The 27,536-nt window shown below is 31.8% G+C and overlaps 6 protein-coding genes across 12 annotated transcripts; all 6 read right to left on the reverse strand.

Moving 5' to 3' along the window:
* Window positions 1-4,057: 4,057 nt before the first annotated feature.
* LOC130712826 (uncharacterized) lies at window positions 4,058-5,348 on the reverse strand. The gene is made up of 3 exons (XM_057562644.1): window positions 5,182-5,348; window positions 4,879-5,070; window positions 4,058-4,650 (listed from the first exon to the last, which is right to left on the reverse strand). The coding sequence occupies exons 2-3, from the start codon at window positions 5,011-5,013 to the stop codon at window positions 4,342-4,344; spliced, it is 444 nt and encodes a 147-aa protein (XP_057418627.1). The 5' UTR covers window positions 5,014-5,070; window positions 5,182-5,348; the 3' UTR covers window positions 4,058-4,341.
* Window positions 5,349-5,495: 147 nt separating this feature from the next.
* Window positions 5,496-7,864, reverse strand: LOC130712198 (uncharacterized). The gene is made up of 5 exons (XM_057562036.1): window positions 7,787-7,864; window positions 7,304-7,565; window positions 7,029-7,125; window positions 6,549-6,889; window positions 5,496-6,397 (listed from the first exon to the last, which is right to left on the reverse strand). The coding sequence occupies exons 1-5, from the start codon at window positions 7,862-7,864 to the stop codon at window positions 6,261-6,263; spliced, it is 915 nt and encodes a 304-aa protein (XP_057418019.1). The 3' UTR covers window positions 5,496-6,260.
* A 2,496-nt stretch (window positions 7,865-10,360) lies between these two features.
* Window positions 10,361-14,990, reverse strand: LOC130715211 (uncharacterized). Its single transcript, XM_057565288.1, has 11 exons — window positions 14,970-14,990; window positions 14,844-14,888; window positions 13,488-13,749; window positions 13,072-13,168; window positions 12,832-12,953; window positions 12,576-12,660; window positions 12,360-12,489; window positions 12,051-12,205; window positions 11,828-11,945; window positions 11,522-11,713; window positions 10,361-11,376 (listed from the first exon to the last, which is right to left on the reverse strand). Exons 2-11 carry the CDS (start codon window positions 14,874-14,876, stop codon window positions 10,636-10,638), a joined length of 1,935 nt encoding a protein of 644 aa, XP_057421271.1. The 5' UTR covers window positions 14,877-14,888; window positions 14,970-14,990; the 3' UTR covers window positions 10,361-10,635.
* Window positions 14,991-16,282: 1,292 nt separating this feature from the next.
* LOC130715253 (replication protein A 70 kDa DNA-binding subunit B-like) lies at window positions 16,283-20,310 on the reverse strand. 3 transcript variants are annotated; one of them, XM_057565332.1, is made up of 11 exons: window positions 19,919-20,310; window positions 19,280-19,819; window positions 18,899-19,166; window positions 18,353-18,449; window positions 18,143-18,264; window positions 17,957-18,041; window positions 17,685-17,820; window positions 17,407-17,561; window positions 17,170-17,287; window positions 16,868-17,056; window positions 16,283-16,801 (listed from the first exon to the last, which is right to left on the reverse strand). In XM_057565332.1, the coding sequence occupies exons 2-11, from the start codon at window positions 19,436-19,438 to the stop codon at window positions 16,556-16,558; spliced, it is 1,575 nt and encodes a 524-aa protein (XP_057421315.1). In that variant the 5' UTR covers window positions 19,439-19,819; window positions 19,919-20,310; the 3' UTR covers window positions 16,283-16,555. The 3 variants fall into 3 exon arrangements, with proteins under 3 accessions (XP_057421315.1, XP_057421316.1, XP_057421317.1); XM_057565333.1 differs by having other exon boundaries at window positions 16,283-16,707; window positions 19,919-20,309; XM_057565334.1 differs by having other exon boundaries at window positions 16,635-16,793.
* A 238-nt stretch (window positions 20,311-20,548) lies between these two features.
* LOC130712199 (uncharacterized) lies at window positions 20,549-22,195 on the reverse strand. Its single transcript, XM_057562037.1, has 2 exons — window positions 21,043-22,195; window positions 20,549-20,917 (listed from the first exon to the last, which is right to left on the reverse strand). The coding sequence occupies exons 1-2, from the start codon at window positions 21,214-21,216 to the stop codon at window positions 20,549-20,551; spliced, it is 543 nt and encodes a 180-aa protein (XP_057418020.1). The 5' UTR covers window positions 21,217-22,195.
* Window positions 22,196-23,505: 1,310 nt separating this feature from the next.
* On the reverse strand, window positions 23,506-27,476 carry LOC130715169 (uncharacterized). 5 transcript variants are annotated; one of them, XM_057565237.1, is made up of 12 exons: window positions 27,087-27,476; window positions 26,862-26,987; window positions 26,448-26,562; window positions 26,067-26,334; window positions 25,521-25,617; window positions 25,311-25,432; window positions 25,125-25,209; window positions 24,853-24,988; window positions 24,575-24,729; window positions 24,338-24,455; window positions 24,036-24,224; window positions 23,506-23,969 (listed from the first exon to the last, which is right to left on the reverse strand). In XM_057565237.1, exons 3-12 carry the CDS (start codon window positions 26,508-26,510, stop codon window positions 23,724-23,726), a joined length of 1,479 nt encoding a protein of 492 aa, XP_057421220.1. In that variant the 5' UTR covers window positions 26,511-26,562; window positions 26,862-26,987; window positions 27,087-27,476; the 3' UTR covers window positions 23,506-23,723. The 5 variants fall into 5 exon arrangements, with proteins under 5 accessions (XP_057421220.1, XP_057421221.1, XP_057421218.1 ...); XM_057565238.1 differs by having other exon boundaries at window positions 23,506-23,875; window positions 26,448-26,987; XM_057565235.1 differs by having other exon boundaries at window positions 26,448-26,987.
* Between the last annotated feature and the right edge of the window lie 60 nt (window positions 27,477-27,536).

Here is a 27,536-nt window from a genome sequence, read left to right on the forward strand (position 1 = left end):
TGATCATAATACAATGCATGTAGTTTTAAAGAAATAAAAAAATCAAAAGATCATGTCTACGTCATTAGCAATTTTTTTTAACAAAGTAACAGGAACAAAAACTCAAAAAACAAAATAACTTAGCTCATTCTTTCAAAAAATTACACTACAAAATAATCCTTCTATAATATTATAAATCACTAAAAATAAGAGAAAAACACTAACTCATATTGATCCTTTTCTTTGCACGTTGCAAATTAGGCTTTCTTAATCCACGCCCACGATTCGACCTCTTACCTAAAATTTCTGAAACACAACCATCCAAAAATTATAGACATGGAAATAAGCGAACATCTAGTATATTACTATTATTCTAGGAACAAAGATTATTGATAAGTTGATGTTTGGATGCTAACACTTATATAAAGAGAAGGGAAAAAAATACATTCCACACTACCAAAAGAAAAATCTCCTTCTTCAATATATAGGTTTTTTTTTGAAATAAGGAAACTATATATCGTACTACTTATTTTTCTCTATATTCTAATATATTCTCTCCACCTTAAAAAAATAAATATACTATGCCTTTTCGTTTATCAATTTTTCTGCATAATCAAATTATCTCTAACATATACTTTACTTATATTTTTAGATATAAAACAAAACAAATTACACGAGTAACATGAAATCAAATAGCAAGAAAATTCATTCAATTAAAGTACAAAAAAGTAAAAATCATCATTAAAACTCACTTCTATCAGCTACTATATCGATAGCTGTTGAATTTGTATCAGACACAATACAAGTCCTTTTGCCCTTGCTATCATTTGAACCTATTCTTCACATCACAAAAATCAACTCTCAAACATGTTCTACATTAAATAAAATTACTTAACAACAATTAGATTTAAAAAATAATTAAGAGCTATTAAAATATCCAAAAAAAAAAACAACTATTATTACCTTTTATACCACTTGATAAATCAATCTCGTTGGTAACATCTACAAAACAGAAAAATAAAACAAGAAACATAAAAAATTAGTCAAATTAATAATTATATGCACAAAACTGTAGTAAAAAAATATAATCCACGATAGTAATTAGATTCATTAATCATGTAAATATATTTAAAGTAAGATGAATATTTTGAAGTTACAATCAACTCACCAAACACCACATTGAAAAGTAATATTAAAGTATTACTTAAACAATACAAACATATGAAGAATAAAATAGAAGTAAGAAGTACTTATATAACACCAAAAAAAAAATTAATTAACCTCTAAATGGCGAACCCATTAGAAGTAGCTCTCACAATAATATACAAAACTTTGGTCGTTTGCTATATTTGAACCGAATTTAATGACTATAACACAGCAAACCACGACTCATCCAATACCTGACAATAAAAAATATAGAAACTTATCATCAATATTAATAAACGTCAATATGATTTAATGCTTCAACTTGGATCATCAACTAATGAACAACGAAGTTTGAGGAACTTACAAAATGGGTGGAAAATTACAACACAAATGTGCACAAATCCATGAATACGGGAGACATTGACAAAGAAAATTGAAAGAGAGGAAGTTTATTCAAAACATCTTCTTTACAACTATAGTTCTTTATATATAGCTAAGTCTTCAACTAACATGTGACTGAATCTATATTTAAAAAAAAATATTATATTTCGGTGCTTGATGAACACATAACAGCTAGATTATGAGTTGTCAAACTGACAATATGATTTGTCATCATAAAATGAAGAAAGGTGAATACAAAACGAAGTATACATTCTTGGACAATATAGTATGATCATGTAAAGTAAAATAGTCTATTTTAAATTTAATAATATTAACTATCAATCAAATCAAATTTAGAGATAGTACCAAAGTGGGTACAGTCATTAAATGCAAAGCACTCAAATTAGAAAATAGAGTACAAAATACCTACCCATTCAAAAACTGGGACAAGTAAGTTGAATAAAAAAAGCAAAGCATTTAATGCCCACTGATTCATATGAGCAAAATTTGGTGGAAATTGAGGGCAAATGTCAACTTCTGACAATTGAACAAATGAAGCTTCATCACAAAATTAATTAATTCTTATTCCTCAAAGAAAAGTACAACAAAAAATGATGCCTACACTTAGTATAGTCACGTAGAACCAAATCATACTTGACAAGTACTTAAAAATGAACAATACCATGAACACTGTTTCATTTATAGTTTATGTGAACATTGAGCTTTGTCAACCTAATTAGTGTTACCACAAATTTCTTAAACTTTTATACCACGAAATTGATTTACAACTTTAAAGAGTTAATAACAATAAGTTAATTTTTTGGGGTATTCGTAAAAAATGAGCCACCAATATCAGATTTAATCACGTTCCAAAACAAAAAAAGAATTAATCAAATCTGTTAAACTATTATTTACTTATTATGAAATTAATTTTACAAAATATAATTGATAATTCTTATAATTAAGTCGCTAAAAACATCAATATAATTAACAAAAATCTCCATACTAAAAAAAGAAAAACTAATAATAAAATTAATCCATAATCCTAATTCCCCTTTAACACTAATCCTAAATCAAAATCAAACCTAAACCTAATATAGAATAAAGGGGGATTGTGGAAGAAAGGGAAGGAGATTGAGAACCAGAGGTAGAAGGAGATGGAGAATAAAGGGGGATTCCCGGCTGCGGATGATGAATGATGGTGGTGTGAGTAGTAGTAAGGAGGAGGGAGATGTGGAGGTCAATGCGGGTAACTGTTCTTCTTCTGTTGCTGATGTTGTTGCTCCATGAAAAACTCATCTTCTTCTTCTGCTTCTTGTTCTAGTTCTGGTTCAATCTCATTGCGAAATTAAGAAGAAGAAGAAGAACCAGAAACTTCAACTCAAGGTTCCAAATCCAGTTGATTCTTAGAAAATGCTATTGAAAGACATTGACATTTTCCTTTTTCTTCAACAAATTGGCAATTTCTAATGCTTACTTTTCTCTTTCTTCTTCTTTTATTGTCTAAGATAATTCCATGAACAATGAACCAGATCTGAGAGATTCAAGCTTTTTTGTTCCAAATAAAGCATCGGTCATGAATAAAAATTGAACCTCTTTTCCATTTTGTTCCAATGTTGAATTTGTGAAAAGCGAAAGTAAGAACGAAGATGAAACTGAAGAAGAAGAATAACCAACTAACGGCGGCCGGAGCAGGTGACGGCGGCCGGGGCAGGTGGCGGTGGTGGTGCTGTTATACCATGGTGAGGATGGAAGGAGAGGAGAAAAATGGAAAAAAAAATTAATAAAGGGAAATTTTAGTAATTTACATGTATAATAGTAGCTGGACAACCATGATTCTGATGTGGAAAAAGTGAGTAAGATTAAATATAACCACCTCAGCTTAAAACACACTCAAGGACTTATTTTGATCAAAAAAAATTTATAGGGATCCGGAATCGGAAAAAAAATATTCAGAGATTTATTTTCAACGGGATACAATTTCAGGGGCCTATAGAACTATTAAGCCTTAAATTTTCTCCTTCTAGTAAACTACACAAACGTAAGAGTAACACCTGACAAAAAAGAGTACAATAAAATTCATTCCCCTAACATAAAAAGAAAAAATCAAATATTTGATGATTAATAGCTTTTTAAATAAACTATTGGATAAATACTTTATTTCTTATAAATTAATATACTATCTATTTAAGTCAAACAATCACTAATTCTTTTTTTAACTTGTGACTTTGAAAGGTTTAATACACTTCAAGTGAATATACAATTAGACAATTTTATGTGTGTAACCAGCTAGAATTTAAATGTTGCCTTTTTCAGTTAGTTATATGTCGCCTAAATAAGAACAACACTATTACTTGAGACTTTAGATGCCTATTTCAATCATTAGATTTAAACACATAAATGGTAGTATAATTTCATGCTCATGACAATGATCTCTAGAGTTGATTGAGTCGTGCTTATCATAATATACTTGAGAAACAAAACAATTGCTAAGATAAATACAAACAACTTCACAGTAAATACCAACAAAACTCATATTAATAACACGGGTAATTAGACTGAAATTTACATAACATAGTTCTGAAAATGATACAAACTACCATATAATTATGAAGTTCAGCACAATACACGTAGTTATAACAAAATGCATCTAATATTACAAGTACATAAATATAATACTAAGATCCATGACCACATAGATATACAAAAAGGGGTCTTACATATTACTAACACAAAATATCCAGGTGCATTGAGACTTCATTCAGCAACCAAAATCCACCAACTTGTTACAAACTTCTTAGAGCCAACACCTTAAGACAATGATTTATGTCTGCACTAATTACTGAAGCCAGCGCTTGGTAAAAAGGAACTCTGGTTGTAAGATCCATCATCAGATATCTTAATTGCCTTTAGGCGATTAATTTCACCTAACATACCATCCTCACCATTGGACACTGAAAGAGAACTGATTTCACCTTTATCCCCCACCTTTGATTCAATCTTCATTAACTTATGGTCCGAATCTTCACTAAGCTCACTTGCACCAACCAACAATTTTCTTTTCACAAATTTTGAAACACCAGCACTGTTACTTTCCCCCTGACTGCCATCATGACCTGAGTGTTGTCCCTCACCATCAGTAACCTACCAATTCTTCTAAATGTTAGTAAATGTTTGAAAAATGAATAGATGTCACCAACATTACTTAAGTTTACTACATAAGTCTGGATAACTACATATCAGTTGTAAGAAAAATGTAATACAAAGCATAATCAGCACATAAAATAATATATCGCTTTCATATAACAAAAATATTTTCTAATCAGATTTTAGCTACATCTAAAATATATAACACAGTTCAACACAAATTACCATAACTGATGAGATACTTCTTGCCTGAGAAATGAAAACTGAGATAATCTCATGATCAGAACAAACTCGAAGAACCTCATAGCAAGGGTATCCCTTCAGTGCTAATCCAGGAATCTTAGAAACTTTGAACAGCATACTTTTTCCTATAACTTTTTCCTCAACCTCCGACGGATAATCGACATCAACATCACACTGTATAAACAATTGGATAAGAGATAAACACAATCAATAATAAATATCATCCATTATAAAATAATCAATAAATCAAATGTATAACAACAACAAAGAATTATTAGTACTCACATCCAAACGAAATAACAGATCCGGGGGGGCCAAGTTAATCACCTCCTTAACTTGAGCATCATTAAGGAAAAACACGGCATTCTTATAGCCATCATACACTTCGACTTGAATGCGGTACCTAATGAAGGTATGAAAAACGGTAGAAAGGGGGGGGTTTGAATAACGTTTTCAGTATAAAACTTCCACCTTAAAGATTTTGACAAATCTTTCGAGAACTTAAGTGCTAAAGATAAGAGATAGAAAAGCACACAAGGATTTTATCCTGGTTCACTTGATAAATCACTCAAGCTACTCCAGTCCACCCGTTAAGGTGATTTCTTCCTTCTTAGAATGAAGGCAATCCACTAATCAGGTAAGAGTTACAACTGCACTTGAAACCTACAAGTGACTAACAATTACACTGACTTAGCTCACACTAAGATTCACTCTCTTAGTCTTCTCTAGGATCCGATCAACCTTGATCTTCTAAAGGAACTAAACAAACTGTTTATCAAAGAATTGTTTACAAGAGATTTGCTTCTAAAAAGCTAATAGTAAACTCAATGAATTTCAGATGAAAGAAAACTTAGAAGATTTTGAATATGTCTTGTGTATGTGAATGCTTCTTCTTAGCCGTTTCTTTCAGTCTTCAGCCTCTTTATATACTCCAAGGATTAGGGTTGAGCGATGCATGGGAAATGCTACCGTTGGAGGGCAGTTCTGGAAAATCCAGCTTCTGCTGTGGCTGAGAACGTTAGGTAGGTCGTCAGGAAGGTACAGTTGCTTTTGTACTTGTATAGCGACGCGACCTTTGAACCTAGGAGACTTCTGATCAGGGGAATGCTTCATATTGGAACTTGTGAAGCCGGTTGATCAGAGTCAGAGGGAAAGCACAGATCCTCTGACCATTGTATCTTCTGATTCTGAACTCAGAGGGAAGAACATGGCCTTCAGAGTTTCTTGCTTCCGGACTTCAGAGTTTCCACTATTCAGCTTCTGGATCTTCAGAGTCTTCTACACCATCAGAACATCTGAGCCTTCAGTGTTTCTTGGTTATCAGACTTTCTGGATCTTCAGAGCTTCTAGTGACTGAGTCCACATCAGAGTTTGTATAACTTCAGAACTTCTGAAGCTTTTCCACTGTTCATACTGAACATGGTGAATGCGAAAGCGTTGCTTGGGTTGCTCTTTATACACAGTGCTTCTGATTTGTGTGAGATTGAGTTGAGGTCAGAGCCTGTAAATAGCACACTCAGAAAAACACGTTAGAGTACCACAATTGTTCATATCAAAAGGTTAACTTGTAATCATCAAAATACACAATGAATGTTAACTTAAAGTATAAATCAAATTAATGGCTTCATTATATGATATTTCGAACTAAAGACCTGCGACAAAATAATGAAGCAGCCTCAAAACCAGTATTGATGTATATCTTGGAAAAATGAGGAACATTTTGGATGATGACCCCCCCTGCATACAAGAGAAGTAATACAAAGAACTACATATATTACATATTTTATTAAAATTATAAACCATTTTTTGTAAAACTATCTGAAAACATAACTCAGATTTCAGATTCTCAAAAAAAATGTTCAGTTTGTCACCTCTAATATATTTAGCAAGAAAATACTCAAAGATAACAATTGGACGATTAACCCAATTAGAACAGAGATGCAACATCAGCAGCTCAACCAGTTCACCAAGTAGGACACAGCGAACCCTACCACTGCGTTCAGTAAATATACATTAGATAAGTTGAAGATCTCACTAATAATTTCACATCAAACAAGATCCATAGGTAACTTCAATTAAGACATTTCTTTAAAATTAAAGAATATCACAATAAGCAAAGACTGCAAAGTTACACTGGATCTATCATTTCCATGTTTATCATTTTGCTAATCCTTCCATGGGTAACCAAACGTCTAACAGGTGAAACAGCAGACAGCAACCCAATAAAATCTGTTGTAGTAGACAAAAGAAGATAATATATAACATTCACAAGTGAACAAATAATAAACTTTACAACACAATCAAATTAGAGCAGGTTCAACTACATCTGTCTATTCTGTGAAATAAATATGAATATACCAATATATCAATATATATATAACAATACAGACAAAATTGAAAAAATTACCTATCAAATGAGAGAAAGTTCCCCTGCATATTTCTATTTCAGCTGTGTCATAAAAAGACCATGCCTCACGAGGTATGGAAGGATCTCCATGTCCGAAAATAGTAGTTCCAGCATGAAAGATAAGCCTAAAAGTCGAGTTGGTAAAACGAACAGGGCGATTGTTTGGAATCACCCGAAACTGTGCTATCTTATACACACAACCAACTTCAATATCAACATATGGCCCTTCTTCCTTAGATACTGAAGCTTGAATTTTGTCTCCCTACATAAATAAAGTAAATAACTCAAAATATGTGATTGAATCAAAATAATTCCTAATTTGACACTCAACAAAAGATAAAAGTATATACAAAAATTTGTAACTTGATGAATATCTAAATAGCCAAACTATAAAAATATCAACCTCCTTATCAACCAAATCAATTCCATGCAAGACAGCACATATGGAAGATAATGCTCAGGAGTTTTCCACAACGAAATTACTCTAGCAGTCAAGTTGGTACATCCTAAATTTGGTGAAAGACTTCTAACATTAGACAAAGGAAGCAGTGTGGTTTCCATGTTAAGAAGATAGTAAAAACACAAAGAAGTTATCCAGATTTCTTTTGTGCTAATGAATTACATGTTTCTATTTATAGTGGCTAACAATTATAATTTATTGAGGTTGCTTGGAAAGAAACACATTACATCATCTCTGAAAAATGGCTGATTAATATTAGGTAAGGAAGGGATGGGTGTGATACCTTCAAAAAGACAGTTCATTAAACTTATCCAGTCAAAGAAATTATTACATGATTAAGAAATTAAATGCACACACACAAAGTAAAAAAAAACGTTGCTGACACAAGAAGAACAACTCCACAGCTTGAGAAGACAATCCATACCTAATAATGCATGACATCCAGCTTTGATGGAAGTACGAAATGATCAAAGATAAAAATCCAACAAAGAGAACTAACAAACGTTTTCCTGATTAAATATAATACGATTTAAATAACATAAAATAAAAACGTCAGTACTATTGAATCAAAGTACAGATATCCCAAAATCTGATGATTAAATTTGACAGAGAAATTACTGGAACGAAAATACACAACAGATTTCTGTAGCAATAGAACCAGACGTTAGATCACCTATCACAAACAAAAAATTGGAACAAATACTCTTAGAACATTACTTGTTTGACTCTTTGCATCAGTTTATTACATGGGTCATTGAAAAGACAAATCAACTGTGTGATTAGTAAAAACAGAAAGAAGAATTCAGAGAGTAAAATTGAAACGAAACTTAGAACACAAAGTCATCAAGAATGAAATCCAAATTACGTGACAGAAAATATCAAACCAGATTTCAGTTACAATATAACACTCTTTCACTGACAAAACCTTTCAAAACACTAATCAATTTAATGAATCAGGGAAGGGATAGATGATACCAGGTTAGTATAGAGCAATCAGAAAGAACTGGTCGAATGAGTAAGGGGAAGCAGATTGGCCTTCTGACAATTGCAGAGAAGGCAGACGCCAAGGTACTTAGCGTGCTCTGTTTCGACCTAAAACAATCGCACGGAGAGATCATGAAAGGGATATGATATAGAGTAATCTAAAAATATTTCAAACATAATTTTTTTAATACTTTCTCTTACGTATAAATCAATTAGTTTAAATACTGATTTTGTCACTATTTCAAGGTGTTTCCTCTTTTTTTTTTCTCTAAAAGTTGTTCCAAATATTTGGGGATTTACGTTTTATTTGGAAAAATTGGTACCCTAGGTAATCAGTGTACATATTCTTATTTTTAATATAGTATCCAAAAATATAAATTAGGTAATGTTGGGCCCAAATTTTTTGTAATTAAAAGCTACTTAAAAATAAAAGTTGGACCAAACAATTTTTAAGAAAGAACTTAAATAAAAGTTACTTAAAAGTTACTTATTTTTTATGAAGAAAATTTTAATAAAATCTCTAAAATTAAAAGTTAATCTGAGTTACTTTTTTCTTAAAAGCTACTTATTTTTTACAGTTGTATGCCTCTATTCCTTTTCAACCACCCCTTCATCAACCTATTCTTGGATTGGTCTACCTCCTCTCCATCAACGATATCTTGTTAGGGGCGACCGATGACGGTAACGTCGGTACGAAGGAGACCCACCTCATTAAACAAACTTTACCCTTCGCCTTCTCACTTGACTCTACAACTCATAAAAGATTTATTCCTTTGTGGACATGGAAACAATGGGTCCTAATTAAACTAAGGCCAAAATCAACTCCAGAATATCATCAAACTATTTATCACACTCTGTTATTTTTTTCAATTACAAAAATTAAGGCCAAAATCAATCCAAGAAATAATCATCACCGTTTTTAGTTTTATTTCACAATTGCAAAAATATTCTATGACTCACAGATCTATTGTTGGCTTCTCCTCTACTGGTTTTGTTTTCAATTCTAGTGCACCACCACTGTTTCCCCTGCTCTTGCTAATTCTGTTTCTTTTAATTACTCAAACTTTTGTTTTTCCTCTTTCTTCTCCTTTAATTTTGTTTTTTATCTGTACCTTGCTTCTTATTTTCAAAACATTGACAAAGAGCTTTTTACTTTTTATTTTAACTCTTATTTTTTACTTTTTTTTATACGAACTTTTAAGCTATAAAAAAGTTGGGTCAAACACCACTTACACAAACTAACTAATTGATTATGTTATTATAATGATCAAATATTTTAACTACAAAATAGATATATTAATCTACCTTAAGCCCAAAGAGAATAATACTTCTCCACGAAATAAATAAATGTCAATATCTTCCGAGATTTTTTTTTTATGCTCGTCTCAACCTTAAAAACAAATACCTATACAAATAATTAAAACCGGATAAATTCGAATAGTTACTTTAAAGTAATTACATGTTTCCACTAATTTTTTTAAAAATTTCTTTCTTTATTTTTATCTGTGTTTACACGTTTGACCAAAAGCTATAATAGTAAAAAAGCTATAATAGTCAAACGAATATATCTTTATTCAAACAAATCTAACTAAAACTAAACAAATCCCAATCCATGCTTCCAATTTACCAAGGCTGAATAATATAATATAACATTTTTCGTCTTACAAAATGATGAAACTGAACATTGATAACTATGGAATTACATAAGCCTTGGACACATAATACTTCACAAAATAGCCTAAAACAGGTAGTACAGTCTTTTAGAACCAAGATGCAAGTGAGCTTCAACAACAATCACTACATAAATACTACCAACACATGGACTAATAACAACGAACAAAATATTCAAAAGCATCAAAATGTAACAACAGAAATACACTTAACACAATTAGTCAGACAAATAAACAACCTCAATGCACTCCCCATCTTCATGCTCCTCTTCAACTAAAATAACAAAGTTATCACTCATTTCTGACTCAGAAAGATCAATGCATTCCTTCATACAAACATCTTCTACACAGATATCTTCCCCTTCATCATCCAAGAGCGTCAAATCAACAATTTCAATATGCCTCAAGTTCTTACCTAAACTTTGCAAACCTTCACCAACATTCAGCATTGTTGGAATTTCACAGTCATCACAAACTTTGTTAACAGGTTCAGCAACAACAGAAAAACCAGACTTCAAATTCATGTCTATTTCCTCTTCCTTTAAATTAACATCGCAATTCTTAGAATCTTCATCATCAAAATCTTCAGATACTTGATCACCACTTTTAACATCAGACTCAGCACAATTAGTTTTACTACATTCTCCTCTCGAATAAAATTGATGCTTCCGGAACATTTTAAAGCGCACACGCTCTTGAACAGGTTGAAGTAGCTGATCACATTCTTCAGCTGAATCTTCAAATTCTTGAAACAATTTCCTTTTGATTGGTCGATTAAGAATAACTTGATTAATGGATGTATGACTGGAACCAGAACCATAACTTGACAAATGCAATGCCCCAACATTACTAACATCAGCATCTTGTATGCTTCCCTCCACCATTGGTCCCTCTGTGTGTTTTCTAAGAGCACCATCAGAAATGTCCTCAAGCTTCGTAAAAGGCGGGGTGAACTTAGCCTACATAATATGTAGATGTTTAAAAGAAATTCAAGCAATCAAAATGAAAAAAAGAATTAAAATTTAGTTACAATAAATTTAAATACATTAAATTGATAAACAAAATAAATCAAACAACGATATACAATTTAGCTTGGCGATATACCTTCAAGGGTGTGACAAGTGAACCACCTAAATTGAACAAAGATATGACACCAACATCTTCACAAATCCTAATGACCTCGAACACCTTTTCACCATAATAGGTAGTACCACCACCAGTGACAACTTTGAAAAGAAATTCTTTGCTAAGCATTGTTTCCACAAGTTGAATCGGATACCTACCAAGTGGTTGATCCTAAGCAATAGATAAAGAAGTCGAAAATAAACTCAGATCAGAGAATCATTCCAAAAAATGTATGTATAAACATAAATATAAAAGAGTAAAGGAAGTCAAAGTATTAACACAAACCTGAGTCAAACTAAGCAATTCTTCACATTGGATTCCCACAATTTGATTTACTTGAGAATCATTAAGCATAAATATTGTGTTATCATAGCCATCAAAAACCTCCAGCTTAATCCGATATCTAAAAAACATATTATCATTAAAAACCAATAAAGAGGTATAGACCACAGAAGATCAAAAATTTGAACTGCCCATGAATTTAAGTCATAATACCAAAAAAAATTACCTGCGAATTGTTTTAGCAATATCTCGAAAGCAACGGTTACATCTAAAAACATCATTATCAACTTCAACTTCCATGTGACACCAACAAGAATTATAGAACCATGGACAGTCATTGATAAAGGCATTAATACAAGCTTTAACAACTGCAACACCTCGCTGTCAATAAGTAAAAAACATACCGTAAATAAGAACCGTTTTATTTCAAATAAAACAAATGAGAAAAAAGCTACTACTCAAAGTTAAATTCAATCATATCAAAACACCAACAGATCACTCCATAAGACGAAGAGAACAACATCTATAAACTGACCTCTTCAATGTTTAATAATTCAGCAATACATGTCTTTGCATGAGAATTAAGCATGTCATGTTTAATATCCCCAATAGAATCGGATCTTGCAATACAATCAACCGGAACGGCGCATTTAACACCAGCAAATCTAAAAAAACATGAAAACAAAATAGTTCACAAACAAACGAAACACAAATAATATTATAAATCAGATTTAAAAGAGAATACTCATACCTATCACCAATTACCCAATCTTCTTCGTAATTATGATTGATGTAAATCTTAGAGAAATTAGGGATACAATTAATCACAGTTTTTCCTACAAATAAAAACAAATCCAATTAACAAAATTAGAGCAATATGAGATAGAACTACATATAAAAAAAACAAAATGCACTATACTCATAAATAAAACTGCCAGCTAATAAAACTTACAAAATACAAAGAATTTAGAACAAGTTTGATATTCACAGCCTACAGTTAAACTCACCATCAACCTTTCTTACATCAACATACCGCAAACCAATAATAGGCCTATTTAACCAATCCAAACTCAAGTATTCAGCAGTCTTATCAACAGCATCCCCAATCACCACACAATTACACTTGCCACTGCATTATTCAATAACAAAACAAATTATACAGCTTATGTATTAATCTTATGAAACCTAAGTATAAATGTGTAAAGAAATTTAAAAACACCATAAAGAAAAAGGAAAAATCTTCTTACCTTAAATCAAATAACTCAATAACCATCATCTTGTAAACTCTGTTATTTTTAATCAAAAGTTTCCCCTTTGATGCAGCTGATAGCACTCCAATGACATCTACAACACAACATATAAAATACACACAAATTCAAAATTCTTATCACTAACATATGTACCATAAAACTAAGGCATATTGTCTACAAATCTGGCAAAATATTTAAACGAAAATGTCCACATAAATACCCCAAGAGAGGAACAATCAACTGTATAGATCTATGCTAAAATACTAACATGTCTATAAAAAAGATACAAATTAATACATAAGGTCTTCAAAGTAACTGCAAATAATCATACTTATAATTTCTATCAAAATAGAAAACAATTAGTATACTACAAAAGAACCCTTCAATTTTATAACATAATATAAAAGTCTTACCCACTAAATAACCAAATTTATCTCCAACTATCATCACATTCTCAATGTGAAAGAAAGACCACCCATGCGCAGGAATTCGATCATCTTCAGCTGGAACGATTGAGCTTCTACTATCCAAAATCAGCCTGTATCCATGACTTGTAAAACGTTGTGCACCAGTATTGTGAATAATAAGGAAGTTCGATAACTGATAAACTCCACCCTCTACAATACTTTCCACAATAGGTTCCACTTTTAACACACCACCTTCAAACTTTTCACCCTGATATAACACAATAAGTTCAATCAACACATCTAAATGAATATCCCACGAAGTTATAAGATTCACAAAACATAGATTAATAATCCAGCACTAAAATAACATAACATAATAAGTAAAAATTATACATCTCTGTCCATTAGAACCATCTCCAGAGAAAAATCAGATAGAGCAAGCAAGTGCTCTGGAACTTTCCAGAGATCAATAATCCTAACTACAATCTTCCACTTTCTCCTTGTCTTAGAGATTGACTGAACTCTATCATATGTGGGAAGAACAGATGTGGGAGAAACAGATGACATCCTAACTTATGTGAATAGAAAGAAACAAAGATTAACTACATATGAGGCTAGTGAAATTTCATAGAGAAAACCAAACACTCATATATATAGAGATTGCCATATTATTTTTATATTCACATACCTAACAACTCACATCTATCATCTATCATAATATACAACCACTTAAAAATTAAAGTATTAAGTTAAGCACTACTACTGAGAACTGTCTAGCCTATATTACACAATAAGTAGACTATAGCTTTGGATGACCATCAGAAATGCAGTAAGATAACTTAGCAAGATTGGCCACGAAATTTTAGGCTTTGATGTATGACTAATGCTAAATTCAGGGAAATACCAAACACATTAGACCACTCACTTCATACATCATATTTACCCTTCAGAAAATGAAAAGAAATTTGATAAATAAAGGGATACAGTACCTTCAGTGTATAGTCAAAACAAAACCCAAAATCAGCAATTTAATTATATTCTAACAATCACTCAGTGTAAAATAACATCACAGCACAATAGGTACAGATCTTTTCGTGTACTACCTGACTGAAAATGATAAACCTACTCCCAGTGTTAATTGGCCCACTTAATAGATGAAAAACAATGATTAAAATAAAGAAACAGTGAAAACTGGGTACCATTATTTCATCATTGCTGAGAGATTAATTACCTATTACTGAAACGTACCTTATATTTGAAGAAGTAAATTTCAAGCCTACATACTACAAAGACATCCAAGATCTGATTGGGTACAAATGCTAAAAGGACCAAATACTGATATCATTACGAATAGGAGCATACTTGACTCATCAATGTCACGAATGACTCCTTCATCACAAAGGATAGCTGACAAAAGAGGGGAAAACAGGAAATTCGACATCATACTACGGCGGATTAAGACAAAAAATTGACTCAAACGAACGAAACCTGGGTACGGCTGAGCTTTGATTTTCCCTTACTGAATTGAAACACAGGATATAGAAAAAGAAAACCCTTAAATAATATTTCTACTCAAAATGGACTGCAATTCTGGTCTATTAAACATACAAAAAGCCCACCACAAAGCCCATATCGTTAAAACACATTTACCAAATTTTGTTAAACATCATCTGAATTATTTTTTGAAATTAACAAATAACAGATTTCTACAAATTTGACCTAACACCAGCTAAGTACATTTTTGAAGAAACGTTTTTGCTATAAAAGATACTTTACTCTTTAACTTAAAAATGAAAAAGGTCAAACAAAAGATAGAACATTTTGCCCAATATTTATTTCCTATAAATTACAACTTACTTATAGGTTAAAAGCAATTTAAACTAATGACTTATTTTCTGGTAGATTATAATGACTTTTAAACATTACTTATAATAGAATAAATAACAAATAATAAAATACACCAAACATAATTGAGTAGTAAATAGTTTAAAAAAAGGTATTTTAACAATTTTAATTTATATAATTATGTAAATTTATTTTACTCCTGCAACTTACGCATTCACACTTCGCAAACTAAAAAGTATTAATCACTAAGATTTTGAAATAACAAAAAAAATTCAACAATAACAAATAGAGTCACAAATCTTTTTGTTGTGAGTTTGCTGGGTAATGAAGAAATAATTTTGTAGTAAGCTTGAATATGAGAATATGTATTCAAATTCATTTTCTCACACCAATAATTGTATTTTCAACAATTTGAATAAAGGGAATTTCGAAAACTTAAAAAAATAAAATTTTGAAATAATATATAATTAATTTTGAAATTGATTTTCTAATTCTATTTACAAATTAATTAAAGATAAAAAAAATCCTAATATGCATTCAGAATAAATTAATGACCTAAAGAAAAGATAGCAAGTAATCCCAAAAGAAAAGATATTTAAAACATAAGATAGTAACTACACGTGTGACAGAAAAAATTAATCCCATATAAAACGAAATTTCAAACTAAGAGTTTATTTTCCCTGGCCTTTTTTTTTATTACACTTATGAGGTCATCCTATAAAATACACTAACAAAATATGATATACGGATTACATGTAACAACTAACTCATTCATATTCCATCTCGTATCCTAACAAAATAAAATAAAAATCTACAATACAATACTCCATCTATCTTTTACTTTTTCAAAATGAGAGCTCTTTTGACATCACAAATAATCAAATCAAATAATATATAGATTGAAAAACTATACAAAATAGGAATCTAAATAATCAAATATTATAATCAATCAGAAAGGTTGCTAAACAAAATACTTATGAATTTGTCCAGATGAAACTAATCCAAAGCACATAACCAAGTAGTTAATCATGACATTCAGAATTCAAAAAGTTCAAACCAAGATTGGTTGACATCACAGTAGAGAATACAACAAATTACCTAAGACATAGAGTGATACATACAATACACTTACATATAAAACAACATCTTCAGGGTAGTACAAAAAACAAGAGTTCATGGCTCAAGCCCATTGGAAAGAAACACATACTGCTTCGTAACTATGTAGACAACTAAACATCGTACTTAATATTCCTTATCCTCATCCTTTTGGAAGCCCTCGGTCCACTTGCAACATGGCCAATATCACTCCCAACAGAAGAAAGCACAGAAGAACATTCAACTGGCGATATATCATCAAGTGAAGCTGTGCTTGGTCCAATTTCTGATAGTTCAGCAGAAGAATCAGCTATATTGTCACCCATTGAACGTTCATTTGATCCAGAATCACATTTTGAAACAAATGTTTCTCTGATCAATTGAAAAACGAATGCTAACTCAGTCCAAATAATAAATCAAATGTTAAAATATGGAACCATACAAACCTTCTTAGGAGTTTGAACTGCATTATTGTCCTTGAACTTTTCAATCACAGCAATATTATCACAGATCTTCTTCACTTTAAAAGAACCATCATACTTCACTCCATGATCAAATTCCTTCTCAACTTTAAAAAGATACTCATTCCCAACAATCGCCTTGATAGCATCAGGATATTCACCCACAACCTTGCCCTATTTACAAAGTAAACAGACCAAAAACAAAACTTCATATTATATAGATAAAAAATTGGGAGAAATCAAAATATAAACAGAACACTATTACAATTAGAATGAGTAAAATGCACCTTCCAAACAGCAACTAAATCCTTGCAGCTCTTTTGCAATATATGTTGACTATCAGTGTCAAATAGAACAAATGTGGCAGTCTCTTCACCCTCACAAACTTCAACTTTAATCCGGAACCTGCCAATTAAAAAGAAAATGAATCTTAGTACAATTCACAATTTAGTCCAAGTTCAAATTGAAAGCAAAATATTACCAAAAATAATAAATAATACACCATATATACTAAAGAACCTTACCTTGGAATAACTTCAAGCACAAAGGTTTTGCAGCTTCCACAATAATACATATCATCTTCAATGGTTACAGCTTTGTGACAGCGGCACGATTGATAAAACCACCTCTCCCCATCAAGCAAACCGCTAACCTTAGCAAATACTACGAATACACCCTCCTATATAAATTATAACATAATAAGACCTAGCTTGTTATAAATTCTTCTTTATCACAATTTTACTAATTTTATCCGAATCAAATACAGTATAGAGTATATAGAGCATAAGAATAATGAAGAAACCTCAGCTGTAGATTGCAATTCTTTAATACTCTTCTTTGGAAACATTGTTAAAAAGTCTTCTTCAAGAGGAACATATGGAACACCACCCTCAATAACACCAATAGGAACATTAAAGTCAATTCCATTCGCAACCAAACTACATCCACAGATAAATAAAAAATAAATAAGTTCATATATGGGGACATATTGGGAACTACATAAAATTAGTAAATACAAAAATATAACTATATAACTATAACTATAACAAATAAAGAAAAGAATCAAAAGCATACCCATTCCTAAATGAAACAGCTTCAGGAATATTAGGATTCCACAGAAGTTTGGTGCCATTCATCACATTCTGAATAACAATATCACCTACAGTTTAAACATAATATAGTTAACAATTAAATCCAAACATTGGAGTACATAATGAAGGAAAATTAAATATAACCAAACAATGAAAATTTACTCAATACCCCTAAATGACTTTATCTTAGCAAGCTGCACAACCAACACTGGTAATCCATTCCGTTCAAGAGCCAAATATTCGAGAACAATGTCCACATAATCACCAAATAGGGCACATCTGACAATTCCCCTACAACAAATATACAAAAGTTCTGCTTAAGCACAAGTCTAAGCACGTATAGACTTGAGCACATTATCAATACATAAATACATATTACTTTTCATCAATGAGGTCAAGCTCAATCTTCCTTGTGACTTTACCAGACTTAACATACTGCTTCTCCCTTGAAACGGCAGCAACTAACCCAATAAAATCTGAAAATTATAATTGAAGAAAAACCAATCAAAGTTACAACATAAGCTCAGGGAAACAAAAACATATCAAATATATCAAAATCACTGAAACTATAATCATAAACATCGACCATCCATAACAAAGAAGAAGAAAACAACATGTTGATTTTAATAAAGAAACTGGTTAAAACTATTGAGACTTTAGACAGGCCAAGCTTATCTCCTTAGAATTCACCAATTCACCAACATAAATAATAAAATAAGAGCCACCAACACCACTATACCCTGCTTATGTTACTATACCCTACTAATTCTATACCAATTAGGGACTGGCTTCCCTAACACTCCCTGAAATTTCCTTCCACAGAAATTAATATAATTTAGTCGAAGAACAAATCCACTCATAAGATATGATTCAACTACTCATATACATAAATTAAACTGCACTAAAATCAATCAAGAATACTAACCAATGAGATAATCACATTCCCCCATTGTTGCCTCAATGTAAGTTGAGTTCTTCAGTGATAAACAAAGAGTTGGAATAACATCACAATGTTCCAGCACTACTCTTGTTCTCTGATTGAAGAAAATCTTCAGCTCATGTTCAGAAGCACGAAAACCACCAGAGTTTTCATAAATGCCAAAATAAGTTATCTTGTACACATTACCCTCTGAAAATTCACCCCTAAACTTTGTAAGATAGTTCTTCTTAATGCAAGCTTCAATTTTTACACCCTATACAGCAAAATAAATGCCCAAAAACGAATTAAAAACTTGCTACACCTAAACATAATGTATTGTCAGAATAAGCAAAATGATAAACAAAACAATAAAATAACAGAGCATACCTCTGAATCAACAAAGACGAGATTCAACGCATATGGTTTGGAAGGCTCACCAACAGGAAACATCTCCCACTGACGAAGAACACGAACCTTAACTTTCCATGTATCCTTTCCAGTTCTTAGAATGCAAAGGGGATGGAAAGGCCCAGCAGTAAAAGCCATAAGCAATATAGAGATAGAGATATAGAGATATACAGAAAACAGAGAAAGCAAAGAGGTTAGAGGCAGCTGAGAAAGAAAACAGCTTAGACTAAGAACACCAGCAACACAACACAATACAAGTATTTATAGGCAGCTACAAATGAGAAAGGATTACAGCGAAATAGAAATAAATATAATCATGCTTGCCAACATCAAAATAGCTGGATTATTGTGCATACCAAACCTCTGAAAATTAACTGACATAACAACAATCACCTGACAATAATCCAGCAGCAAGGGCTTCTGATACACCTCTTGTACTGACGATGAATAGTAGACAATTCATACAAACTTCTGATACACCTCTTCTGATACACCTCTTATCCTTCCTCTGATCTCCACCTAACAACACAGAAATTCAACAAACCTAAATTTAATCATTCTCCTTTGTGCAAACTTACAAATCTCCTCAAATATCAAACATCAAATTTCAAATCTCACCTGAAATCTCAGCTCTCATATCTCAAACAACACTGAAACATAACTTCTGCTACAGTGACGGAGCCTGCAACAAATCAGATTAATCGCAGAAAAAACCAAGCAAACACTCTTCTCCTTACTCCCATTCTTCTTCAACGAAAACCGTGATGTCATCGACAGAAAGAAAACTCCAGAAGAAAGGGGAAAACAGACGCCAGATAAACCTTCTGCCCCCACCACCTCTTACTTTTCTTTGATGGAAAACTGAACAGTTCAGATTGCTCTGCTGAATCCTGAACTAATTTATTTTCTCTTTTGATTTTGTTAGCACAGTTTCAGCCAAGGATTGGTGTGGCTAAGGGGGATCTGTATAATGCATCTAACAGCTCATCTGAAGGGACTGGACAATGAATGGTAAAGTTTATTTTTTTCTTTTGAAAAGATGAGTCCATTTGAGATGAATGGCCCACATTAGAGGTACACTTAAGACGAATGGCTGAGATTAAAGATCTCCTACCAATAGCACTTCAGGAAATAAGAGATGAATGGCTGAGATTCATAGTTCTCTTATGAATAGTAGATGAATGGCTGAGATCTATGCTAAAATACTAACATGTCTATAAAAAAGATACAAATTAATACATAAGGTCTTCAAAGTAACTGCAAATAATCATACTTATAATTTCTATCAAAATAGAAAACAATTAGTATACTACAAAAGAACCCTTCAATTTTATAACATAATATAAAAGTCTTACCCACTAAATAACCAAATTTATCTCCAACTATCATCACATTCTCAATGTGAAAGAAAGACCACCCATGCGCAGGAATTCGATCATCTTCAGCTGGAACGATTGAGCTTCTACTATCCAAAATCATCCTGTATCCATGACTTGTAAAACGTTGTGCACCAGTATTGTGAATAATAAGGAAGTTCGATAACTGATAAACTCCACCCTCTACAATACTTTCTACAATAGGTTCCACTTTTAACACACCACCTTCAAACTTTTCACCCTGATATAACACAATAAGTTCAATCAACACATCTAAATGAATATCCCACGAAGTTATAAGATTCACAAAACATAGATTAATAATCCAGCACTAAAATAACATAACATAATAAGTAAAAATTATACATCTCTGTCCATTAGAACCATCTCCAGAGAAAAATCAGATAGAGCAAGCAAGTGCTCTGGAACTTTCCAGAGATCAATAATCCTAACTACAATCTTCCACTTTCTCCTTGTCTTAGAGATTGACTGAACTCTATCATATGTGGGAAGAACAGATGTGGGAGAAACAGATGACATCCTAACTTATGTGAATAGAAAGAAACAAAGATTAACTACATATGAGGCTAGTGAAATTTCATAGAGAAAACCAAACACTCATATATATAGAGATTGCCATATTATTTTTATATTCACATACCTAACAACTCACATCTATCATCTATCATAATATACAACCACTTAAAAATTAAAGTATTAAGTTAAGCACTACTACTGAGAACTGTCTAGCCTATATTACACAATAAGTAGACTATAGCTTTGGATGACCATCAGAAATGCAGTAAGATAACTTAGCAAGATTGGCCACGAAATTTTAGGCTTTGATGTATGACTAATGCTAAATTCAGGGAAATACCAAACACATTAGAACACTCACTTCATACATCATATTTACCCTTCAGAAAATGAAAAGAAATTTGATAAATAAAGGGATACAGTACCTTCAGTGTATAGTCAAAACAAAACCCAAAATCAGCAATTTAATTATATTCTAACAATCACTCAGTGTAAAATAACATCACAGCACAATAGGTACAAATCTTTTCGTGTACTACCTGACTGAAAATGATAAACCTACTCCCAGTGTTAATTGGCCCACTTAATAGATGAAAAACAATGATTAAAATAAAGAAACAGTGAAAACTGGGTACCATTATTTCATCATTGCTGAGAGATTAATTACCTATTACTGAAACGTACCTTATATTTGAAGAAGTAAATTTCAAGCCTACATACTACAAAGACATCCAAGATCTGATTGGGTACAAATGCTAAAAGGACCAAATACTGATATCATTACGAATAGGAGCATACTTGACTCATCAATGTCACGAATGACTCCTTCATCACAAAGGATAGCTGACAAAAGAGGGGAAAACAGGAAATTCGACATCATACTACGGCGGATTAAGACAAAAAATTGACTCAAACGAACGAAACCTGGGTACGGCTGAGCTTTGATTTTCCCTTACTGAATTGAAACACAGGATATAGAAAAAGAAAACCCTTAAATAATATTTTTACTCAAAATGGACTGCAATTCTGGTCTATTAAACATACAAAAAGCCCACCACAAAGCCCATATCGTTAAAACACATTTACCAAATTTTGTTAAACATCATCTGAATTATTTTTTGAAATTAACAAATAACAGATTTCTACAAATTTGACCTAACACCAGCTAAGTACATTTTTGAAGAAACGTTTTTGCTATAAAAGATACTTTACTCTTTAACTTAAAAATGAAAAAGGTCAAACAAAAGATAGAACATTTTGCCCAATATTTATTTCCTATAAATTACAACTTACTTATAGGTTAAAAGCAATTTAAACTAATGACTTATTTTTTGGTAGATTATAATGACTTTTAAACATTACTTATAATAGAATAAATAACAAATAATAAAATACACCAAACATAATTGAGTAGTAAATAGTTTAAAAAAAGGTATTTTAACAATTTTAATTTATATAATTATGTAAATTTATTTTACTCCTGCAACTTACGCATTCACACTTCGCAAACTAAAAAGTATTAATCACTAAGATTTTGAAATAACAAAAAAAATTCAACAATAACAAATAGAGTCACAAATCTTTTTGTTGTGAGTTTGCTGGGTAATGAAGAAATAATTTTGTAGTAAGCTTGAATATGAGAATATGTATTCAAATTCATTTTCTCACACCAATAATTGTATTTTCAACAATTTGAATAAAGGGAATTTCGAAAACTTAAAAAAATAAAATTTTGAAATAATATATAATTAATTTTGAAATTGATTTTCTAATGCTATTTACAAATTAATTAAAGATAAAAAAAATCCTAATATGCATTCAGAATAAATTAATGACCTAAAGAAAAGATAGCAAGTAATCCCAAAAGAAAAGATATTTAAAACATAAGATAGTAACTACACGTGTGACAGAAAAAATTAATCCCATATAAAACGAAATTTCAAACTAAGAGTTTATTTTCCCTGGCCTTTTTTTTTATTACACTTATGAGGTCATCCTATAAAATACACTAACAAAATATGATATACGGATTACATGTAACAACTAACTCATTCATATTCCATCTCGTATCCTAACAAAATAAAATAAAAATCTACAATACAATACTCCATCTATCTTTTACTTTTTCAAAATGAGAGCTCTTTTGACATCACAAATAATCAAATCAAATAATATATAGATTGAAAAACTATACAAAATAGGAATCTAAATAATCAAATATTATAATCAATCAGAAAGGTTGCTAAACAAAATACTTATGAATTTGTCCAGATGAAACTAATCCAAAGCACATAACCAAGTAGTTAATCATGACATTCAGAATTCAAAAAGTTCAAACCAAGATTGGTTGACATCACAGTAGAGAATACAACAAATTACCTAAGACATATAGTGATACATACAATACACTTACATATAAAACAACATCTTCAGGGTAGTACAAAAAACAAGAGTTCATGGCTCAAGCCCATTGGAAAGAAACACATACTGCTTCGTAACTATGTAGACAACTAAACATCGTACTTAATATTCCTTATCCTCATCCTTTTGGAAGCCCTCGGTCCACTTGCAACATGGCCAATATCACTCCCAACAGAAGAAAGCACAGAAGAACATTCAACTGGCGATATATCATCAAGTGAAGCTGTGCTTGGTCCAATTTCTGATAGTTCAGCAGAAGAATCAGCTATATTGTCACCCATTGAACGTTCATTTGATCCAGAATCACATTTTGAAACAAATGTTTCTCTGATCAACTGAAAAACGAATGCTAACTCAGTCCAAATAATAAATCAAATGTTAAAATATGGAACCATACAAACCTTCTTAGGAGTTTGAACTGCATTATTGTCCTTGAACTTTTCAATCACAGCAATATTATCACAGATCTTCTTCACTTTAAAAGAACCATCATACTTCACTCCATGATCAAATTCCTTCTCAACTTTAAAAAGATACTCATTCCCAACAATCGCCTTGATAGCATCAGGATATTCACCCACAACCTTGCCCTATTTACAAAGTAAACAGACCAAAAACAAAACTTCATATTATATAGATAAAAAATTGGGAGAAATCAAAATATAAACAGAACACTATTACAATTAGAATGAGTAAAATGCACCTTCCAAACAGCAACTAAATCCTTGCAGCTCTTTTGCAATATATGTTGACTATCAGTGTCAAATAGAACAAATGTGGCAGTCTCTTCACCCTCACAAACTTCAACTTTAATCCGGAACCTGCCAATTAAAAAGAAAATGAATCTTAGTACAATTCACAATTTAGTCCAAGTTCAAATTGAAAGCAAAATATTACCAAAAATAATAAATAATACACCATATATACTAAAGAACCTTACCTTGGAATAACTTCAAGCACAAAGGTTTTGCAGCTTCCACAATAATACATATCATCTTCAATGGTTACAGCTTTGTGACAGCGGCACGATTGATAAAACCACCTCTCCCCATCAAGCAAACCGCTAACCTTAGCAAATACTACGAATACACCCTCCTATATAAATTATAACATAATAAGACCTAGCTTGTTATAAATTCTTCTTTATCACAATTTTACTAATTTTATCCGAATCAAATACAGTATAGAGTATATAGAGCATAAGAATAATGAAGAAACCTCAGCTGTAGATTGCAATTCTTTAATACTCTTCTTTGGAAACATTGTTAAAAAGTCTTCTTCAAGAGGAACATATGGAACACCACCCTCAATAACACCAATAGGAACATTAAAGTCAATTCCATTCGCAACCAAACTACATCCACAGATAAATAAAAAATAAATAAGTTCATATATGGGGACATATTGGGAACTACATAAAATTAGTAAATACAAAAATATAACTATATAACTATAACTATAACAAATAAAGAAAAGAATCAAAAGCATACCCATTCCTAAATGAAACAGCTTCAGGAATATTAGGATTCCACAGAAGTTTGGTGCCATTCATCACATTCTGAATAACAATATCACCTACAGTTTAAACATAATATAGTTAACAATTAAATCCAAACATTGGAGTACATAATGAAGGAAAATTAAATATAACCAAACAATGAAAATTTACTCAATACCCCTAAATGACTTTATCTTAGCAAGCTGCACAACCAACACTGGTAATCCATTCCGTTCAAGAGCCAAATATTCGAGAACAATGTCCACATAATCACCAAATAGGGCACATCTGACAATTCCCCTACAACAAATATACAAAAGTTCTGCTTAAGCACAAGTCTAAGCACGTATAGACTTGAGCACATTATCAATACATAAATACATATTACTTTTCATCAATGAGGTCAAGCTCAATCTTCCTTGTGACTTTACCAGACTTAACATACTGCTTCTCCCTTGAAACGGCAGCAACTAACCCAATAAAATCTGAAAATTATAATTGAAGAAAAACCAATCAAAGTTACAACATAAGCTCAGGGAAACAAAAACATATCAAATATATCAAAATCACTGAAACTATAATCATAAACATCGATCATCCATAACAAAGAAGAAAAAAACAACATGTTGATTTTAATAAAGAAACTGGTTAAAACTATTGAGACTTTAGACAGACCAAGCTTATCTCCTTAGAATTCACCAATTCACCAACATAAATAATAAAATAAGAGCCACCAACACCACTATACCCTGCTTATGTTACTATACCCTACTAATTCTATACCAATTAGGGACTGGCTTCCCTAACACTCCCTGAAATTTCCTTCCACAGAAATTAATATAATTTAGTCGAAGAACAAATCCACTCATAAGATATGATTCAACTACTCATATACATAAATTAAACTGCACTAAAATCAATCAAGAATACTAACCAATGAGATAATCACATTCCCCCATTGTTGCCTCAATGTAAGTTGAGTTCTTCAGTGATAAACAAAGAGTTGGAATAACATCACAATGTTCCAGCACTACTCTTGTTCTCTGATTGAAGAAAATCTTCAGCTCATGTTCAGAAGCACGAAAACCACCAGAGTTTTCAGAAATGCCAAAATAAGTTATCTTGTACACATTACCCTCTGAAAATTCACCCCTAAACTTTGTAAGATAGTTCTTCTTAATGCAAGCTTCAATTTTTACACCCTATACAGCAAAATAAATGCCCAAAAACGAATTAAAAACTTGCTACACCTAAACATAATGTATTGTCAGAATAAGCAAAATGATAAACAAAACAATAAAATAACAGAGCATACCTCTGAATCAACAAAGACGAGATTCAACGCATATGGTTTGGAAGGCTCACCAACAGGAAACATCTCCCACTGACGAAGAACACGAACCTTAACTTTCCATGTATCCTTTCCAGTTCTTAGAATGCGAAGGGGATGGAAAGGCCCAGCAGTAAAAGCCATCAGCAATATAGAGATAGAGATATAGAGATATACAGAAAACAGAGAAAGCAAAGAGGTTAGAGGCAGCTGAGAAAGAAAACAGCTTAGACTAAGAACACCAGCAACACAACACAATACAAGTATTTATAGGCAGCTACAAATGAGAAAGGATTACAGCGAAATAGAAATAAATATAATCATGCTTGCCAACATCAAAATAGCTGGATTATTGTGCATACCAAACCTCTGAAAATTAACTGACATAACAACAATCACCTGACAATAATCCAGCAGCAAGGGCTTCTGATACACCTCTTGTACTGACGATGAATAGTAGACAATTCATACAAACTTCTGATACACCTCTTCTGATACACCTCTTATCCTTCCTCTGATCTCCACCTAACAACACAGAAATTCAACAAACCTAAATTTAATCATTCTCCTTTGTGCAAACTTACAAATCTCCTCAAATATCAAACATCAAATTTCAAATCTCACCTGAAATCTCAGCTCTCATATCTCAAACAACACTGAAACATAACTTCTGCTACAGTGACGGAGCCTGCAACAAATCAGATTAATCGCAGAAAAAACCAAGCAAACACTCTTCTCCTTACTCCCATTCTTCTTCAACGAAAACCGTGATGTCATCGACAGAAAGAAAACTCCAGAAGAAAGGGGAAAACAGACGCCAGATAAACCTTCTGCCCCCACCACCTCTTACTTTTCTTTGATGGAAAACTGAACAGTTCAGATTGCTCTGCTGAATCCTGAACTAATTTATTTTCTCTTTTGATTTTGTTAGCACAGTTTCAGCCAAGGATTGGTGTGGCTAAGGGGGATCTGTATAATGCATCTAACAGCTCATCTGAAGGGACTGGACAATGAATGGTAAAGTTTATTTTTTTCTTTTGAAAAGATGAGTCCATTTGAGATGAATGGCCCACA

This window comes from Lotus japonicus, chromosome 4 (genome assembly GCF_012489685.1).
Source record: "Lotus japonicus ecotype B-129 chromosome 4, LjGifu_v1.2".
Taxonomy (NCBI): Eukaryota; Viridiplantae; Streptophyta; class Magnoliopsida; order Fabales; family Fabaceae; genus Lotus; species Lotus japonicus.

What these genes read in the sequence shown, in the direction of transcription:
- LOC130712826 (XM_057562644.1), bottom strand. Translation starts at nt 5,013, where the DNA reads ATGCTGTTCAAAGTTTCTAAGATTCCTGGATTAGCACTGAAGGGATAC. An exon ending in GAAGTATCTCATCAGTTATG is followed by an intron (nt 4,651 to 4,878) that starts GTAATTTGTGTT and finishes AAGAATTGGTAG; the next exon opens with GTTACTGATGGTGAGGGACA.
- LOC130712198 (XM_057562036.1), bottom strand. Translation starts at nt 7,864, where the DNA reads ATGGAAACCACACTGCTTCCTTTGTCTAATGTTAGAAGTCTTTCACCA. An exon ending in AACTTTCTCTCATTTGATAG is followed by an intron (nt 7,126 to 7,303) that starts GTAATTTTTTCA and finishes CTACTACAACAG; the next exon opens with ATTTTATTGGGTTGCTGTCT. An exon ending in ATGGAAATGATAGATCCAGT is followed by an intron (nt 6,890 to 7,028) that starts GTAACTTTGCAG and finishes TACTGAACGCAG; the next exon opens with TGGTAGGGTTCGCTGTGTCC.
- LOC130715211 (XM_057565288.1), bottom strand. Translation starts at nt 14,876, where the DNA reads ATGAAGGAGTCATTCGTGACATTGATGAGTCAA. An exon ending in GATTGGGTAATTGGTGATAG is followed by an intron (nt 12,490 to 12,575) that starts GTATGAGTATTC and finishes ATGTTTTTTTAG; the next exon opens with ATTTGCTGGTGTTAAATGCG. An exon ending in AATTGCTTAGTTTGACTCAG is followed by an intron (nt 11,714 to 11,827) that starts GTTTGTGTTAAT and finishes TCTATTGCTTAG; the next exon opens with GATCAACCACTTGGTAGGTA.
- LOC130715253 (XM_057565332.1), bottom strand. Translation starts at nt 19,438, where the DNA reads ATGGCTTTTACTGCTGGGCCTTTCCATCCCCTTTGCATTCTAAGAACT. An exon ending in TAAGATAAAGTCATTTAGGG is followed by an intron (nt 18,042 to 18,142) that starts GTATTGAGTAAA and finishes TTTAAACTGTAG; the next exon opens with GTGATATTGTTATTCAGAAT. An exon ending in ATTTAGTTGCTGTTTGGAAG is followed by an intron (nt 17,057 to 17,169) that starts GTGCATTTTACT and finishes CTTTGTAAATAG; the next exon opens with GGCAAGGTTGTGGGTGAATA.
- LOC130712199 (XM_057562037.1), bottom strand. Translation starts at nt 21,216, where the DNA reads ATGTCATCTGTTTCTCCCACATCTGTTCTTCCCACATATGATAGAGTT. An exon ending in TGGTTCTAATGGACAGAGAT is followed by an intron (nt 20,918 to 21,042) that starts GTATAATTTTTA and finishes GTGTTATATCAG; the next exon opens with GGTGAAAAGTTTGAAGGTGG.
- LOC130715169 (XM_057565235.1), bottom strand. Translation starts at nt 26,606, where the DNA reads ATGGCTTTTACTGCTGGGCCTTTCCATCCCCTTCGCATTCTAAGAACT. An exon ending in TCGTCTTTGTTGATTCAGAG is followed by an intron (nt 26,335 to 26,447) that starts GTATGCTCTGTT and finishes TTTGCTGTATAG; the next exon opens with GGTGTAAAAATTGAAGCTTG. An exon ending in AATTGCAATCTACAGCTGAG is followed by an intron (nt 24,730 to 24,852) that starts GTTTCTTCATTA and finishes TAATTTATATAG; the next exon opens with GAGGGTGTATTCGTAGTATT.